This window comes from Nymphalis io, chromosome 6 (assembly GCF_905147045.1).
Source record: "Nymphalis io chromosome 6, ilAglIoxx1.1, whole genome shotgun sequence".
Classification (NCBI taxonomy): Eukaryota; Metazoa; Arthropoda; class Insecta; order Lepidoptera; family Nymphalidae; genus Nymphalis; species Nymphalis io.
In genome coordinates this window covers 8,824,454-8,845,293 of record NC_065893.1, presented here as the reverse complement: position 1 = coordinate 8,845,293, position 20,840 = coordinate 8,824,454, and the positions used below count along the sequence as shown (strand labels likewise).

General features: G+C 33.7%; 2 protein-coding genes across 2 annotated transcripts; one reads left to right on the top strand and one right to left on the bottom strand.

Annotated features, from left to right (window-relative positions):
- Positions 1 to 1,079: 1,079 nt before the first annotated feature.
- LOC126769068 (odorant receptor 19a-like) lies at positions 1,080 to 10,754 on the top strand. Its single transcript, XM_050487623.1, has 5 exons — positions 1,080 to 2,021; positions 3,406 to 3,502; positions 4,119 to 4,232; positions 9,189 to 9,344; positions 10,528 to 10,754. The coding sequence occupies exons 1-5, from the start codon at positions 1,108 to 1,110 to the stop codon at positions 10,579 to 10,581; spliced, it is 1,335 nt and encodes a 444-aa protein (XP_050343580.1). The 5' UTR covers positions 1,080 to 1,107; the 3' UTR covers positions 10,582 to 10,754.
- Positions 10,612 to 19,608, bottom strand: LOC126769030 (uncharacterized). Its single transcript, XM_050487567.1, has 5 exons — positions 18,912 to 19,608; positions 16,956 to 17,016; positions 14,707 to 14,915; positions 12,011 to 12,173; positions 10,612 to 11,467 (listed from the first exon to the last, which is right to left on the bottom strand). Exons 1-5 carry the CDS (start codon positions 19,078 to 19,080, stop codon positions 11,383 to 11,385), a joined length of 687 nt encoding a protein of 228 aa, XP_050343524.1. The 5' UTR covers positions 19,081 to 19,608; the 3' UTR covers positions 10,612 to 11,382.
- Between the last annotated feature and the right edge of the window lie 1,232 nt (positions 19,609 to 20,840).

Below are 20,840 nucleotides of genomic sequence, written 5' to 3'. Positions count from 1 at the left end.
TATTCAAACGAGAATTTTATTTAAATAAAATTATTATCATAATTAAAACACGTACAACATATACAGTGACAAATAAACAGACTGCTTTCGTATAATTCGAAAGCAACCTTTATTACATTTCACAAAAGCAATTAAGTAAATCTATTATTTAATTAAGGAAGATCAACTTTGATTAAATATTCGGTGTAAATTACAGGTTTCGCGTTAAAGCCAAAACCACTTATTACGAGTATATAATTTTAAAGTAACTAATAATAAATAATCGTGTAATTTATACTTTCTACGGGAAGGTGTTATGTTTTAATTTTCAAGCTAATTACTAATTCCAACTTTTGTTTATTTTCTTTATCGTTCATGTTTTATTTCTTTATAACAACTAGCCGTCTATTTTCTACAAAATTATTCTAACTGCAAATAATGAATATACATGACAACCTCATTCCAAGGCTAAGGGGATAAATTTCCAAAAATATTAACCTATCTGACTTTTATTTGTAAGCATAAGCTTGAGCACTGTATATTTCTTTAAAAGTTTTAATCTTCCATACAAACTTTCATCACCTATTAAACCTCTTTAGGAGATAAATTTTCAAAAATCGTTTCTTAATGCTTACTTACGTTACATAACAAACTTATGAGTAAATGTTAATGCTTGTTGCAAAGTAGAATGCCAGTCAGTCAGTTTTCAGTGACTCTGTGATTGTTGTTAGATTGTAGATTATTGTTTTTTTTTATTGTTTACAATAAAACACTTTTTAATCCTATCTCCTAAGACCACTTGACCTTTTCTCGTAGAGTTTACATATTAAATTATAAAAAAAGTGTTTAAAAAATCTATAACTACGCGAAAAATAGTTATACTGGTATCTATTATACCGTTAAAATTAGTAAAATATTTAATCGTTTGAATCTATCCATTTTAAACAATCGCACTCGCTTATAATTTGTTCCCAAGCATAACCTAGTAGTGGTATCATTGGTGACGTCTCTCTACGCCCAGCTCAATCACGCCCATGTTTATTATGTAATATCCTTATTAATTTTGTCTTACCTTTACTTGAAACTTAAAACTTAAAACAAAGAGCGGAGTTAGCTCAAGGAGTAACCATGTCTGATACAGTCGAGGTCAATCCGCCAAAACGTTATTTTTCTATTCACTACCTCTTGCTTCGGTTCCTTGGCTTAGGATGGTGGCATCATCCAGATGAAGGAAATACCGAAAATTTTCCTGGCTTCTATGTATGTTATGCTATAATAACCGAAATTGTCTGGGTAGCTGGCTTCGTTGGACTAGAATCCATCGATCCGTTTATTGGTGAAAAAGATCTTGATCGTTTCATGTTCAGTCTGTCCTTTGTCATTACTCACGACCTTACTCTCATAAAACTCTACATATTTTTCTTTAAAAATCGTCAAATCCAAGACATTGTTCACACTTTGGAAGTAGATTTACAACAATTCTATCAAAATAACTATAAAAACCGAAGGACTATTAAAATCACAAGAATATTGACGGCAACATTCGTCTTCTTTGGTTGGATAACTATCGGAAACACAAACGTATATGGCATCGTTCAAGATCTTCGATGGAAGGCTGAAATTGCTAAATTAAATGACACCGATATCAAACCGTCAAGAATACTTCCTCAACCGATATATATACCGTGGGAATATCAAAGCGACACAGCATATATCTCAACTTTTCTTTTAGAAACAGTTGGGTTACTTTGGACAGGACATATTGTTATGACAATTGACACTTTTATTGGATCTGTAATACTACATATGAGCTCTCAGTTTGCAATACTGCAAGAAGCTATAACAACTGCTTACGATCGAACAATCGTTCATTTAACAAAAGGCATAAATAGCGGTGACATATTTATTACCGATGCTTGTAACGAGGAAGACAAAATCTATTACGAAAGAATTGTGCGAACGCATTATACTGAAAAAGAAATTGAGATCGCTTTAGAAGACACCTTACAGAGTTGTGTTCGTCAGCATCAAATGTTAATTAGGTAGGTTTAATTGGTTTACATGTACATCAAATAAATAATAAATAAAAAACATAATTCGTATTTTATCGTGTTAAAAGTTAAGATAAATATCAGCGCGAATATATATTTATCCTCTCCAATATTTATCGCAGTAAAATGACATTAATTTTAATTTAATCAACCCTGAGCTCGAAGTGCAGGCTTGTTATAATATGGTGTATCAAATTTATTTTCATGAATCGTAGTGAGCGTATTCATCAGAGAAAGATAAATTAAACAATTTATGAAATAAATGTTTATTTTCTTCATACAATTAAAAATATTTATTTTACTAGTAATTTATCATTTAATGCTCAACATTATAATTATTATTTAAATCATTGAAAAATATATTGTTATAACTTTAAATTACACGCTATTTTAAAATACTTTTCTTTCTTCTTTGAAAATTTAAAAATTAAACTATTCGTTAAAGTTATAAAAACTATAAAGTGCATTTCCCACAAGCTAACCGTCTAGCTCCATTATCTTAAGTCACAGAATGTAAGTTGAACTAAACTTCTGGCAACCTAACTGAATGAAGGCAACGACCCTTAAATTGCAATAAAGTGCGACGTAAATTAGCTTGTAACGTAACACGAGCCAACAACTGCGACGAGCCGGTTAAGGTGGTTGGTAGATAATCGCCTTTCACGCCGAAGGTTGTGGGTTTGATTCCCATCCAGGACAGACATTTGCATGTCTGAACATGCCTGTTTGTCCTAAGTTTGGTTGTAATTATCTATATAAGTATGTATTTACAAAAGAAAAGTAGTATATGTAGTATATCAGTTGTCTGGTTGCCATAATACAAGCTCTGCTTAGTTTAGGATTAGATGGCCGTATGTGAATAATGTTCCAGAATATTATTATTATTATTAACTAATTTTACTTTCTGAAATTATTGTGCACTAAAATTCATTGACCATACCATCTAGAAAACATAATATGATATTTCAAATTTACTTAAATACTAGTATTTCTATTAAATAATTTCAATATCAAATTATATTTATTGGTTTAAATAATATGAGAATTAAATTAAAACACTTTATTTAATTAAAATATTATGCCCTTTAACGAAATAAAAACTCTGGGCATGTATTAGATTTAAAACAAGTCATCACAAGATTGTTATTCCTGATATAAGATACCCGAATGAATATACTCGTCAAATGGGGGAACCGCCTTTACTATGAAATGACAAGGTTCAATATCAGAAGATTACCGTTTCAATATTGTCAGTCGGTTACTTTTTTCACGCCTAAATCAACATAATCTTCGTTTCATATTCACCTTCATACAAAATGAAAGTTCATTCATATTTTTCGATAAGTCGGAATTCAGTGAAGTATTTTTCTTCCAGTTGCGTACAGAATTTCGCGTCGACTTATTCCTACGGATTTATGACTCAACTGCTCTCAAGCATGGCTGCGATTTGCGTGGTAATGGTACAAGTTTCGGTAAGACAACATAGCCAAATTACTTTTTTACTCATTATGAATTTCGGCAATGATGAGAAATATACTTTTATTCCAATTTAATATTCCGAGCAGAGAGAGAGAGAAATTCGCTGTCACTTTAGTTCCATTGTTTATTTCCAAAATTACGTCAATTACAGAACATAAATTTTAATTATACTTCCACACCTAAATTGTATAATTTATAAAGCATTGTTTGTTCATCCTAATTATACTAACGTAAGATAGATTTTGCTTGTTTATTTTTATCGGATTACAAAAAATACTCACATGATTAAAATTAAACTTTTGTAGTTATTCTTTTAATATTGCTTAAAGCTGTAAATAATGGAAAAGATTTCTCTGTTATATAAGGGTGGAACGCATAAAGAAAATAATCAATAATAAAATACATATCTTTTTAAATTATATATTGTTGTTTCCTCAACAATAAGAAAAAATAAACTGACCCAAGTAAAACTGACTCTATTAAATAAAAATCATATCAAGAGACTAAAGCCTTACTGACTGACTTATAATTTATAAATATAAACTATGTAATGTAATACAACTGCTGGAAAACATTCCAAATGAAACCTTATCGTATAACTGTTTGTAGCAAGACGCCTCCAGTTTCAAATCAATTCGTTTAGTGACATCACTAGCCTTCTTTGTGGCCATGATCATACAACTCGCTATACAATGCTTCACAGGAAATGAACTTACTTATCAAGTAAGTACTAATGATTATAATACTTATACGTCAATTTTAATTGAATAAAAACGAAAATTGTAAAAATTTTAAACCCGATACTATAAAGTTTTACGCATAGATCCTTTAGCAAAAAAAACTGGGCATGTGCCAATCGGATTCGACCGCTGAAGGTTCTATACCACCACATAATACTAAAAGATTTAAGTTATTTTAAAATTTAGACTTTTAATAGGCTTACCTTTAATTTGTTCGTAAAAATTAATATCCTTATTTTTTTTCCCACACTTGTGCTACAAGATATTGCTTATTTTTTTTTTTCGCTGGAAAAACGCATTTACTCGTTTCCCCCACATGAGGTGGGGGGGTATATGGGGCTCGCCGGCACTGAAGGCGCCGGAATACCCACTAAAAAACCAGCGGTACCCACTCCGTCTTGTCGAAGGGGCGTCACGGGATCGCTTGCGCATCCTACCGTGACGCACCGACGGTTGGCCCGCTCAAGCGGGCCTCCATTCTTAGGGGATTCTCGGGTACGGAGTTCCCCCTCTAACCCCAGCGACGCTTACGGTGGGGGAAGAACTTACTGGTGGTAGGGCTTTGTGCAAGCTCGTCTGGGTAGGTACCACCCACTCATCAGATATTCTACCGCAAAACAGCAATACTTGATATTGTTGTGTTCCGGTTTGAAGGGTGAGTGAGCCAGTGTAATTACAGGCACAAGGGACATAAAATCTTAGTTCCCAAGGTTGGTGGCTATAAGCGATGATTGACATTTCTTACAATGCCGATGTCTAAGGGCGTTTGGTGACCACTTACCATCAGGTGGCCCATATGCTCGTCCACCTTCCTATTCTATAAAAAAAAAAAAGGTGAGCATAGCGTCGGCGTCTCCTCCCGGGTCTTCTTCGGCGGAGCGAATCAGCGGCGGCTGCAACTTCTGCAACATAACACTCTCGCAAAAAGAGACCATCTCCAACCAACACCTCTCGCTGCCAAGCATAGCATTAATCACTTGGAGGACCCCTCCTTCTCCATGTTGGTGGTACGTGTGGACCTGGTTCGTCAGAGTCGAGTGTGCGTGTGCCTCTACAGATCCCACAATGGTGATTTGGGGCAAGCCAATTATTTGACCATGTTAGTCGGGTAGCAGATGCTGCGCAAGAGCAATTTCCTAACGCGGAATTGGTGTTTTTGGGGGATTTTAATGCTCACCACGAATCATGGTTAAAATCCCTCAAAACTGACCATGCTGGAAGGACTGCTCATGCTTTTGCTCTCACACATGACTTGACCCAACTGGTTGATCAGCCCACCAGAATCCCAGACATTGATGGGCAAGCACCTTCTCTACTGGACCTTCTGCTGACTTCTCACCCGGTGGAATATCAGGTTGTGGTTCAGGCTCCTCTTTGCTCTTCGGATCACAGCCTTATATCTACTAGAGTGCCACCGGCCAAGCTGCCGCCACTAGCGGTATGCAAACGTCGCGTTTGGCACTATAAGTCGGCAGATTGGGACGGTATGCGCGATTACTATGCGTCGGTCCCTTGGAAGGAACGTTGCTTCAGTGGGAATGACCCGACAGCTAGTGCCGCTGCTGTTGCTGGCGAGATCATGTTGGGAATGGAATATTACATTCCTAGCTCAGATCTCGTCAGTAGGGGTACGCGTAACCGTTGGTTCACTCGTGAATGTGCCGATGCTGTACTCACTCACCCTTCAAACCGGAACACAACAATATCAAGTATTGCTGTTTTGCGGTAGAATATCTGATGAGTGGGTGGTACCTACCCAGACGAGCTTGCACAAAGCCCTACCACCAGTAAAATACTACTATAATAATAATATATAATACTACCTAGAAGATCACTGTTTAATTAATGATCGTCAGTACGGGTTTCGACCAAAACGGTCCACAGGTGATCTTCTAGCGTGCGTAACACACCTCTGGGGTGAAGCTATCGACAAGCATGGAGAATCGTTGGCTGTCAGCCTCGATATCTCCAAGGCTTTCGACAGGGTCTGGCACAGAAGTCTTCTCTCCAAGCTGCCGGCGTATGGTCTGCCTGCTCAGCTATGCACCTGGATTGCCAGCTTCCTACACAAGCGTAGCCTTCGTGTTTTAGTTGATGGTTGCGCTTCACAATTCTATGTAGTGAATGCTGGGGTCCCCCAGGGATCTGTGCTATCTCCCACACTCTTTCTTTTGCATATCAATGATATGCTCTCTCTTGGGAACATACATTGCTATGCAGACGATAGTACAGTGCATGGTGGATACCACGGACGCGCAGTGGCTGGGCGGGCGGAAATTGAGGAGAGGCGGAAGGATCTTGTCATTGAACTCGATAGGACGTTAGAGCTCATCGCCAAATGGGGCTCTGATAATCTTGTTGAGTTTAATGCCAAGAAAAAACAGGTATGCGCTCTCACGGCGAAAAAGTCAACATTTTCCGCTCTTCCCTCCCTCTGTGGTACTCCGCTGGTGATGCAAAGCAAAATCGCCATGCTTGGGATTGACGTTCGCTGCGACCTTAGTCCGAGGGATTACATCGAGTCTGTTATAAAAACAGCTTCACGGAAACTCGGAGTTCTGAACAAGGTGCGGCGTTTTTTCACGCCACAACAACTGTGCCTGCTGTACAATACACAGGTACGGTCTTGCGTGGAATATTGCTCGCACCTTTGGGATGGCTCCGCTAAGTACCTACTGGAGGCCTTGAACCGGTTGCAGCGACGTGCCGTACGCATTATTGGCGACGTAAAGGTCTCAAACACCCTTGAACCTTTACAATTGCGTCGTGAGATAGCAACACTGAGCGCTTTCTACCGACTGTATCTCGGCGAGTGCTCTGAGGAATTATTCTCTCTAATTCCTGCTTCCCCCTTCCTTCTTAAGTCCACGCGAGCTGGTTCTCGATATCACCGCCTAACTGTGACATCAATTCCATCGCGAACAAAGAAATTTGGCAACTCCTTTCTTTGTCGCACTTCCAAAAAATGGAATTCCTTACCAGCTCACGTGTTCCCCTCCTCTTACAACCCGGGTTCCTTCAAACGAGGCGTGAAAGGCAAAGGCGGCTAGTGCAGAACATTTTTCCCGTCTGTACTGGCCGTCGTCGCGTTTAGACTCTACTACCATTTACCATCAGGTGGAGTAGAGTCATTTGCCCTCCCGGCGAATATAAAAAAAAAAAACACGCTCGGCAGCGAGATGTCTCCGCCAACTATCGTTGCTAAGGTATGCCTCTGGGGCCCCCACGCAGCACACTCCGTCAAAGTGTGATGTGCCGTGTCCAGTGGCGCACCACACTCATGGCAGGAGGGTGATATCTCCCGCCTCGCTATCCCGTGCAGGTACTTACCGAAGCAGCCGTGTCCTGTAAGCACCTGCGTCAGTCTAAACGAAGATATTGCTTCTTGCCAAATTTCAAGATTCTAGGGTAACGGGAAGTACCCTATAGGTTTTGATTTCCTTATACCTCTTCGCGTTCCTGAGAAAAAGCGTCTTGACGGACAAACAGAAGAACAGAGGGACAGACGGACAAACCGACAGACAGACGGGCAAGAAAGTGATCTTATAAGAGTTCCTTTTTTTCCTTAGAAGTATGGAACCCTAAAAATACTTAGATTAATTATTTTACTTACTTAAAAATAAAAGGTTTTTAAGCAAAATTAATACAAGATATTTTTTACAGGAAACACTCAAAAAGGCAAAGAAATTTAATCTATAACACTTTTTACGTTAATTTGAACAGTAAACCTACCAATAATTAATTACAGTTATTTACTTTCATTCCAATAATTATGTATTTTATATAAAAAAAGATTTTTTCACAATTCATATAAGATCATGCGCTTTGAGATGTAAGGTATTAATTATAATCGTAACAGCCTGTGAATGTCCCACTGCTGGGCTAAAGGCCTCCTCTCCTCTTTTTGAGGAGAAGGTTTGGAGCTTATTCCACCACGCTGCTCCAATGCGGGTTGGTAGAATTCACATGTGGCAGAATTTCAGAGAAATTAGACACATGCAGGTTTCCTCACGATGTTTTCCTTCACCGTAAAGCACGAGATGAATTATAATCACAAATTAAGCACATGAAAATTCAGTGGTGCTTGCCCGGGTTTGAACCCACGATCATCGGTTAAGATTCACGCGTTCTTACCACAGGGCCATCAGGGCCAACTCTTGCTTATATAGCTTAATTCTTTTTTTTTTTAGTGTTCAGGAAGAAATATCTTTTCACTTTTTAACCTCCGCTTGCAATACTTAGTTATCATTTCATCTATTTAATTTCCGTTTAGATAAAGTGTTTAATAAATAACCCTCGATTTGGAGCCGCACATACGCTTGATCAAAATAAAACCGAAAATATGGTAACGTTCGAATTTTGAATGCTACACATACTTTAATAAAAATTCAAACTAACAATTAAATTTCAAGAGAATTTTAAGGTCTTCAGAGTACGATTACGTCATCTTAAATTCCGAATTTAAATAATCAACGCATTTTTAATTAAATCGAAACGTATCGGCCTTGCCAGCGCAAAAAAATAATGACTAACATTTACCCTAAGTATTTCTTATATAAGTTGTAAACTAAGGGATACGGTGAGTTAAAAATTAGCATTTTAAATAAAAAAATTATAATATTGCCAGTAGTAAATAAAACACAACTTCTCTAAATTTGGTTCGTCATTAGTGATTACTTTATACCTTTACTAATATTATAAATGCGAGTGAGTTTGTTACTATAATTACCGGACGTACGCGAGTGAGTTGGTTAGCGGAAATTATACCAACCCCCCCCCCCCACAAATATTTTTTTATTATATTTGCCGGGAAGCCAAATGACTACTCCAACTGTCCAATTAATTATAATAAGATTTACCTATTGCAACTTAGTGGTATCAATTTAATCTGTTATATAAATTAAATTATGTGGAACTCATAGTAAACAAAAACTGGCAGGCCGGTCGAGTAGCAGAAGCGGTAATGCAGTGTAAATGGGAACGCATGCCGCCGCGCCTGCGCCGCCTGCTGGTAATGACCATGATGAGAGCTCAGCGACCACTGCACCTCACCGCCGCAGGTTTCACCAATATGGACAACGACTGCTTTCTAGCAGTAAGCTATACTTTATAAGCCAATTAAAATATCATCATATAACAAAATGCAGTAATAATTCTATAAGTTTTTTTTAGTTAACATCTTTAAATCTTACCTTAAATGTATTAATAAGTATTGTATTTCTTTGATGAACGCTCTACCTACAAACCACAGTTCATTCAATTACTCTTAGCAGTTTCACAACCTTTCACACACATATATATAAATAACTACACATACGATTCATCCTTCTCTTATTCCTCTTTGATTATTATACGATATTTCTGAAAACATGTGGCGTATACATCATAAGTGTCTATAAAACAATAAAATGTAATTTATGTGTACATATCGCATTACGTTGGATAATACGTAGTAGCTATTTCTGTTGTAAATATATTTTCCCATCTTGTATCTTATCATTAATTGGGACAATTGCTTCTCAATCAATGGATATATAGAGGTTTCTCTAGTTGTCTCCAAAGTATGTAGATTGCACAATTATGCAAATCAATAACATGTTACGAGTAACTAGCTTCGTGACGTGTAATATCACCGATAACTATTAGATATAATACCAGCAGACGCGGCTTGTTTGATTTTTATTTTAGTTTTTAAAGTCCGTAATTGTTTTAATCTTATTCTTCTTCTTTATATTATATCTATTGACAATGTAAGAGAAAATCACCAGAAACATTGAAAGAAATTAAAACATTTATTTCGTGTACATATTGTCATATGTTAAGGTTAAGATAGTTTATATTAATATTGTAACGACGTCGTATGAGTTCATTAAATAATTATAAGATAATTATCGTTATAGAAATAAAAATGTTTGCACTAAATTCTTAGACAGATAATATAATAAATAACATTTTTTTTAGCTGTCTAAGAATTTAGTGCAAACATTGCATCAATTAAATGTGTTTCTTTGTTTTTGACTTAGCGATAGATAAATTTATGGTAAATATTTTTATTTTATTTATAATATTATGATATCTTATGTAACTTGCAAGCCTTTGTGCTCTTACTCTTTGTCAACGTATTTGCTTACATATTATACCTTGACAGCATTTATTTATACAGCAAGACATTAAAGACTCTTCAGAGTTAAGACTCGAATTAAGTATAAATTTTGGTCAGTTCTAAACAAAGAAACTGCACGTATACTTTAAAAGCTTTTTCGTTGTTTTTTTTTCAGATCATGAAAGCCGCATATTCTTATTATGCAGTTTTGAGCCAACGGCAGCCATAGACAAAAATGAGGACGAATAAAAAAACCAACAATATTTTATTATTTATTAATACACGCGTATATTCACTTCATGTAATTCGATTTCAATCTTAACATAAACGTAACTAACTAATCTATTCTATCACAGATTTTAAGGACATATAAAAGTAGAAAATAAATATTTCAATAATTTATTTCTAGTATTATTAACTTTTTACCATTTATGTAATAACTTACTTCCTTACAAAGTCCATTTATAATTTAGTAATATTAGACAGTATTTTATGAATCACATCGATATGAACATTCAATTAATAAAAAAATATAGGCCCGTTTTTAAAAGGTTAACCAAATGACGAGATTGCCACTGTCGAGGTACCTTAGAGGCCATAAAAAATTAAATTAAAAAAAAAATAGTGCTTAAATCGAAGTCAAATTTTGTGCATGTTTAGATACATTTGTAGACATTTTATTTTACCAATTTTTTATCTTGCTTTACATTTTTAACTTAAATATTATTATTATTCGTTGATTTTATTGCTGTTTCAGAAATGATTTTGATCAAAATTTATTCAGCATTCATTTTCAGAAACGAACCATAATTTTAATTTCGACGAAACCATATAAAAACAAGCGGATATAAAAAATCACTCCACTTAGAGTTCTATGTAGAAATTTACTACATTTTTAAGAACAAAGTTGGCCGAGTTAGTTTTCTCGCTGAAGTACGAAGTCTGGTAACGCATATTGATAATGTTATCTTTGAAACCGCGTTTGAAGAATTCATTTAGCGATCATATTTTTGTTACCTAATAAAATAAGTCAAAGTTCTAGAAGTCGCGGTTTCGGTGTTACTGAGCGTGACCTGTCTGATGACTTCACATTAAGAACTGTCATTTCTTCACATCTGTAAATATAAGAAAAAATTACAATTTTTGGCTTGAATATTTCTCATATAATGTAAGTATAATTATATACCTACCAAATGCTGAGTGAGCTAAGTAAGTAATAACTAAACGTCAAATATAAATATAAAGAATGAGTATGTTTTATTATTCCATCTGCAAAGTATATTCCGCATCGCAGCTCATTTATAGTTGTTTGCATTCTATAACAGTTCTAAGAAATATCAAGACAAAAAATATTTTCTCGGAAAATATAAAGCACACAAAGGATGTATACATTTAAAGTATCGCTTTAGGATATGTGTTGCCATTATAGTAACTATCTATCCTATGCTCATTTTGCCAGTATGTGCCAATAACATATACTCACTTATAATTTTACGCTTAATTCAAAACACAAAGTATTAGTTATCAGAAGATTATCTAATGAGTAAGTGGTGACTATCCAGAGAAACATACACATTTTTTAAGCATTTCACATAAAATTTAGTTTCATGAAAAGATCAAATAGAAAACGTCGTAAAGCGATATTTTTGTGAGCAAACCTTTCGTCAGCAGATTGTGCTGCATTGTAATAGACGTCGGGTATGTTCGAGTCGTTCTGACTCAGCAGCGTGCTGCCAGCGCGGGGGGAATGCGGTCCGTGGGTCGCGTACGGGGAGAACGGGACGGTGGCCCGCAGTGCTGCCAGCACGAGCAACATGCCACCTGTACAATTATTTGGTCAGTTATACAACAATTGTAGTGTTTTGCAACATTAACAATATATTTTACCTCTTAAATATAGATTTCTCAGAAGAAGTTACTGATTCTATAACAATATAGGATGCTATTCAACAGGTGTATAGTACATAATATAAATACTATTATCTAAAGTATCACTAATGTCACATTATGTCAAATTTACTGACTCTAAATTGCTCAACTAACATAAAATATTATTATTTTTTTATTTCAACATATATTTTATAAATTCGAAAATTATGTTGTTAGTTCTGAGAAATAAAGAGATTATATTTATCTATATTTCATAATTAGACAGACAATAGCAGTGTACCACGGTTTCGGATTATACGTGCTTCTTTTAGACATAATGAGTGTGCATCTCATTAACTTAATACAGTACATATTGCTAAATTGGTGGACCTATATCACAAGAACTTCGTTCCTTAGGGTCGCAACATATCTAGCTTTAAAATAAACTAACAAACTGTAAATGTCCCTGTCTGCAGGATTAAGACCTCCTCTCCTTCTGGGAGGGGTATGGAACTTATTCCAAAATGCTACTCGAATGCGGGTTACTGGATGCACACGTGGCAGTGTTTTAGCCGATACATGCAGGTTTCCTTCCGGTGATGAATTATTGAAAAATATTAGTATGATGTTCGCTACACTAAAATGACTGTAGCATACAGTTCTTTGAAAAATAATTCTAAAGACATATTCACACTATAACAGGCAATACTCACGCAAATGCGTGATAATCATTGTGAATTATTAACCAAAGCATAATTATTAAGCATGACAGCATTATTGCCTGTTAATGTACATTCATTGACTAGAATATTTTACAACAAACAAAGTAGTTCAAGATATATATTTTATATGCGTTTAACAACAATTATTTTTTTATTATACTCGAGTGTTTCACAAATCTTGTCGTGGGCAAGAGCTGTAATGGTTTATGATTTGTAAAACATTAATAAAAATCTGTACTTTAAGTACAAATTTTTTAGAGAGACTGTGATGCCATTGAAAGAACTACTAAATAAATATACATAAAACTTATACCAGAAGACGCAGCGCGTTTTGGAGAAGATAGTATATAATAGTATCATATAAATAATACTTAGTATCATATAAATAGTACTTTAAAGATTCACTCGCTGTAAATTTAGGCTATTGACGTGAGACTTGGTCACAGTATATAACTAAAATTAAGTACTTAGACAGTTAAGTCACTCCTGTAATAATAATTTTCCAGACAACAAGCAGAATTAACCTAACCTATAGCATCAGAAAAAAATACTTATACCATCTTTCCAGTCAAATGTAATTTTGACCGGGATATTCAGACATTAACATAGACTCGTAATAAGTGTTAATATACATAGATACCGGATGAATCATGAATAGTCACTAAGATTTAGTAATATTCTTTTATTTCCTTTGATATAATTATAAGATATTTGATATCCTCTTTTTTCTTTAGCTTTATAAAGCACTTTTCCGCATGTCGTTGATCTGATAGGGCTTCGTAATTAAGCGCTTAATTTTTTAATTTCCTTAAAATTCGTTTCTCATATTAACGCTTTTTGTTGGTACAATTTTTAATCGGCCAAGACACTCATTTTGACCTAGAAACATGAAACCATTGCGCCTTCTTGAAGTTGCATTATGTGGTCTAATTAAGGTGTCTAAGTGCAAGTAAAAGGGATGTTTTATATAGCTGGGCCAACAACACGTTTATCGTTTCGAATACTTTAATAGTCCTGGCTGATAAGATTTAAAAATATCAACAAGGAAATTGACGTTCTTGAAATTCAGATTCAGGCGATTAACGACAGGTATGAGACGATGATGATTTTAATATCAGTACATAAACAGTAATTTATATAAAAACTTAAACCTTTTGTCAAATGTGATTAAAATATTATTTAATATAGTATTCAAGCAAGTTATATATAAGTAAAAAAAATAAACATAGAAGAAACAAGATTACTAATGAGTTATAATCTTGTAATAAGCTATTATTATTATCACTATATTTTATTGTTATATGTATTTATAATCCTCCACGATAAAATATGACAAGGAACACACAACACACGGAATTAAAGAAAAAAAACGTAGTTTTAAAATGCGGGAAGTAAGATAAAGATGTTAATTCATATGTATATGTCGTCATACGTGACGAGATGACAGACGTACCGCGAATCGCGAACAGTGTATCAAAATGAAAGTTTAAGTAAGAAATACGCACGATATACTTACCATAGACTTATATATCCAGTCTGTTCTATTATTTTTATAACTGACAGTAATTGAAGTATATCTCAAATACTATAATATAAATATATAATATAATTATTGTTTATTATTATATCAATTTATATAGTAACAGGGAAATGATCGATACTAGTATATATTTATATATGTATATATATATATATATATATATATATATATATATGTTATTATTTAGTACTTAATATTTATTTTCATTTGATTATTTCCGTACCTGACACCGTAGCCAAAATTGTAAGATTAGCAAACAGTATTGCTGTAGCCGCACACGCGTAGAACGGTGCCCGCGCACGACCACAGGACCACCTCATGAAATCCCAACACCTCAACTTCATGGAATATTCACCACGACGGCATAAAAGGTCAATAAACAGTGCCGCCACCCACATAGTCTCCAATATGAACACTAGGGCTGCTCCAGCACTACAGAAAAACATTAAAAATATTATAACTTATAACAAACTTTCTTATCAATTTTTACAAGTAACAATATCACGTTCATTAATACAGTCTATGTCTAAGTGAATTAAAATCATGAAAAAAAAAATATTATAAAATTTAGAATTAACAATATATTTTTTAAATATTTCAATTACCCTTTGATCAAGTTTACAAAATGTTAGCAGTGATTTTCTATTTTTGATATATATATATAGTATATATATTATTACCATTTTATTATTATATGGTGTATATATTATTACCAGCAAGTAACAAAAATATATAATATATATAAAATAGGTATGCACACGGGCAAATAGGTCACCTGATGGTAAGTTTTCACCACTGCCTATAGATATGAGTTATAAACATTCCGTTCCTCATATCGACAATGCGCCACCTACCTTGGGTCAACCTACGTAAATCTTAGTTGATGTTATGTCCCTTGTGGCAGTTACATTGGCTGACTCACCCTTAAAACCCGAACACTATACTAAATATTGCTATTTGTCCTATCACCAACTAAATTATTGAAAGTGTATTTTCAATGTTACTTACTTGTTCCATATGAGCACAAGTTATTTTGCTAATGTCACGTTGGATGGAGGATACAGAGATTGATCGATTGCTTTGAGATTACATCGTCAAACAATTTCAGTTTAGATAACGATACATTTTGGAAACTTTAAAGGCAGCTAACCATTAAAGCATTTATTAATTAAAGTTATTTATGACTTAAAGGTAATTTGGTATTATTGGAAACAAACATGATCAGTATCAATTCTAAAATGAAACTAAAAAATCTATTAATGTATTCAACTCGATAATGATATGGGATAACACGACGTCAGACGTTTCTTTACGAAGTTCGTATCCTAGATAATTATTTAAAATTCACTGTGTTTGTACTGCAATAACGTGAGTTAATTTGTAGTGAAAACAGTTAGCCGATATAACACTTTCTTCATCAACAATAGTTATAGTGTTAGTTCATGCTTCTTTATTGAATAACTACATTACGTCATTATTTGCTAGACCATCCGAAGCCGGTATCCTTATCACATACAAAATAAAATTAAATATATCTAAAGTTCTTTAGGAAATTTGAGTTTTTTTTAGTTTAAAAAAAAGGTCTAATTTAATAAAAATAGAATAATATAATATAATAAGAATAGAGAGTGAAATATTACTACTGACAATATACCACGACTAAACTTTTATAATATTCATATTTTTCACATTATTTCGAAAGTTTAATAAAACCTATACACAAATTAATAAAATTAATCTCTGTTTCAATAAAAAAAATGTACAATATTCTGTGTTAAAAAGTATATCTAAGCTAGAAGTATTTAATTAATATTCTTGTAACGAAGAATATAAAAACTGAGTGAAAAGACTTTCTTTTTAAGAAAGAGAAATAAGAAAGACATAAAACGTGCTGTGTACGCCTCGGCCTCTTTTGTGAGAGTTTTCATTGGGTGAAGTGTTTTACGCATTTATTATCCCAGTATTTTCGTCCTCGTTTATGACTTATTTAAAGTCCTTTGTATTTAGCATATATGGCAACAATAAAATAAATCATCTCTATTCTCTGCAATATAGGCACAATGTTCACAGTTTTCGACGATATTTAAAAAAGAAAAAATTATAATCTTTTAATTGATGTTTTCATTACACGAATAATTCACTAATTAAGATAATTTACAAGAAAATATCTTATATTTATTTGAAATACGTTAAACTTTATATAAGATCATATATATAATACAATATATCAATATTTTTTGTATCCTTATTATCCTTAGTACCTACTGTATGAGATCAGCACTGTACAAAATCATAAAAACCGTGAAAATCTTCCTTGAGAATTCCTTTCCAATTATGTTGGTACCCACCAGAAAAGGGGTTGTGAAGATGTTTGTAAGCAGCAGCAGCAATACGACATCCAACAATTGAGATGGTGTTGCTCTCTATCTACTTCGGTGGAAATAACCAACAATATAAAAATATAATACTCACATTAACCCTGGGGCGACTTCGTACCCCAGAACCATTAATTCTGCGCCGGCGCCGCTCATCACTGAGAAAAGATAAAGATAAAGACAAAGACAAATAAGTTTAGTTAAAAAAAATCGTGAGTTCAGTTTTATTAAAACGATTTACTACCCATTTTATTATTTATGGCAGTTTTATTTCAATTTTAAATTTCCGTTTTCTATTATTATATATCTAGTCATGTATATTCAAGCGTAATTACATACTTGTCAACCTACTATTAAGATGACATCAATTTAATTAAAGAGCTCTAACCAACTTTACATTATTTTAATTTCGAATGGCTGAAAAACGTTGACCCAATTGACTCGACATTAGGTTAATAAATTATAATTAGGTTTTTACTTAAACATAAAAACCGCAATTATCTTAACCTAGTGTTAAATATTATTTTCCGTTTACAATGTATAACACGAGAAAAAATACGAAAAAAAGTAATTTAATACGAATATAATGAAGAATTTCATGTATGTTTCGTAGTAAGATAAATAAGAATAAAGTACTCCAGACCAATTTTGGCCACGGCGGCCAATCTCAAGAAATATTAGCCAACTGCGCAGGACATATTATAGTGCAAAAGTGTATGCGCAAGCACTGTCTATTCCCTAACTCATAATCCAATGGGACGGCGATACCACATAACCGAAAGTAGCTTAAGCGCAGCACCAACGGCTTGACGTGCCTTCTGAGGCACGGGAGTGTACACGATTCCAATTTCCCGACTCCGGGCTGCTAGTGAGAATTTTCGACAAAAAACTCAATTACTTTTTATCGGCCCGACCTGGGATTTGAACCCAGGACCTCTGAGTCCGCGGCCCTACATGTAGCCACTAGACATACGAGGCAGTTAATTAAAATAAATATAACTCTACAAATGAATTTAGGTACCATCAAATGCTAAAAATTCAAGACATTTATGTACCTTCTACTTTTTACTACAACGAATATCATGTGTGGTCCAAATTTACTGATTTCACCTTTCGAATGATACAAATTTTAGGTATATATGATTTATCCTTACACCTTTCAATAAATAATATACGAAATCTTATTTTTTACGTATTCAAATTTAGATGACTGAAATGTATTCCCATAAATAAATGTACTATTTGGAGTTTGAACAGAGTAAATAAAACTCCACATACGATAACAGTTATAATAAATACTCCATATATCTAAATTGCCTTCTCTAGCTTAATATTATCAACAATGGCACTCAATAAATCAAAGATTTAAATAGTAGATAAAATAAAATAACTTCTACGGTACTTGTAAATAATATATTTTATAAAGAATAAAATAGAACTTTATACGGAAGCGTTTATAGCTTTAAACTTTGGTACTTGAAATGAATTTCAATTTCTTCTTGTGAAATAACGATTTCCAAGTGCTTGTAGGTAATATAGGCTCTATGCTTGATAAAATATATTTTGATTATTTTTAAGTATTTATGATATATCGATGGAACGATATTTATTTATTTCAACTAATACATACACTAGAACTAGAAGCCGAGTTGGCCCTGTGGTAAGAACGCGTGAATCTTAACCGATGATCGTGGGTTCAAACCCGGGCAAGCACCACTGAATTTTCATGTGCTTAATTTGTGATTATAATTCATCTCGTGCTTTACGGTGAAGGAAAACATCGTGAGGAAACCTGCATGTGTCTAATTTCACTGAAATTCTGCCACATGTGAATTCTACCAACCCGCATTGGAGCAGCGTGGTGGAATAAGCTCCAAACCTTCTCCTCAAAAAGAGGAGAGGAGGCCTTTAGCCCAGCAGTGGGACATTCACAGGCTGTTACGGTATACACTAGAAAAGAAACAAATATAAAAATAATTTGTAAGTAATCTCACATAAAATCCCGTTACTATTTCTATTAATCCAAGGTGATTATAATTAGCGAAACACTCACCGATAGCCGTTACTATTCCCCAAAGTCTAGCTACGGGCTGTAACAAGTCCCACAACTTCGACTCCAAAGACTTTTTGGGGGCACATCTGTTTATTGTAGTCCCTTTATTAACGTTAACCGCCGGACGAGACCCATTTTCCGGGTTGCTTTGGTTAATTTCCACACTCATTTTCGGCACTTCACTTCATTTCCACTAATTAAATGAACCTTTACAAGAATATACAAATCGAGTACATTCCAAGGTTTCTACGATGCCCCCCGAATTATCTAAGTAATGTATGTACTTATATCACAACTGATTGTAACTATACGTACACTATAACGTCTTACTAGGAGTTTTTTAAAATCGAATACAATATTTTTTTTGGATTCAACGAATATATTTTAAATAAGAAATTACAATTAACAATTGATTTTGTTGAGAAATCAAAAATCGTATCAGCTTATTTAAACTGGCGTCGTGCCAGAACACGGAAATATAACACCTTGAAAGTGTTCTTTGTAAACATGGCGACTATATTATGTAGGACAAAAAACTAAATTTAAAATAAAAAAAAATAATAACACAACAAGACTGCGTAACTTTGTTGTTGATAAAAATATACGCTTCACGGATAGACGTTACGTCTACTCACGCAGCCGCGCAATCTCACTCTGCTAAAAGTTACAGACGGACTAGTCCAACTCCAAATCTTCGCTTCCGACATTTGAACGTCAGATGTAAATATAATGTACTGATAACAAATCATATAAAATATCATTCAAGTCTGGCCAGCTAACTTTTTTTACTAAACAATGCTTTAATTCATCGTTCTTTGAGGAAAATTTCCTTAATTTTAAATTTTATTATAATATTTGTATATTTATATATTATAATCATTTCTCTATCTTTATGACAGTTTTAGTGTATTATATAATAAAACGAATAATTCATCTTTTGTTCTGCGGGGATATAAAAAATCGCAAGAAAATGTGAAAATATTTCGGATAATTTTCTATCACACACAATAGGAGAAGAGACATTAGCCCAGCAGTGGGACAGTGAGTGCTTACAAGCTTTTAGTTTTACTGTTTAAGTTTCAATGTTACTACTATGCGTTTGGTTTACAAGCTGATATATGAAATCCTTGCGCTCGGATAAAGGTGGCAGCATTTTCTCTTGTTAAAAAATATTTTCTTTACTATTTTAAAGGGATCTCTTGCTATTCGCTTAGAGCGCCAAGGGTTGAGACCGACGTTAAATCAATTTAAAAATAATAATTGCCACAAATATAATAAACAGTTAGGTAAACATATTTTAATTGGAATCGGATTTGACAGTCGTTCCGGATCTTCTTGGCGCAAAGATTGTCCATTGCCGAACAGCGTGGAAATGCGACCTTTGTGGGCGGCTTCGCGTTGGGTACCTTTTTTAAATTTGATTATTTTTGTTTTAGTTTCAAGAATATTTTCTAATTTTGTAAAATTTACTTTTTTTAAATTTATCTTTAAGTCTAAAATTAAATTATTTTATGATTTTACCTATTCGTTATCAGAAATACATATACGATTAGATTATGAACATTTACGTTATGTTGTTTTCACTTATGGTAAGGAAAAAAAGGAGTTTAAAAAGTAAACTTAAGTAATAAGTTTCGCGTATCTATGCACTTAACATCATAATTATTATATAGAGATATTATAATCATTGCTTTTGTTTTAAATGTATCTTTTTTATTCCATTAGAAAACTTTTTTAAAACTTTTATGTATCTTAAAAACAACAAGCTTACAATATAATGTACGTGGTACATCATACCGCGACAGAAACCTCAACAACTATGAAATATTTCAAGTATTAACTCAATTGGATGAATGGTATATATAATTTATACTTCTTTTACTTTTTATATTAGGTTAGAATACGATGAACATTAAATGATGATTGCAG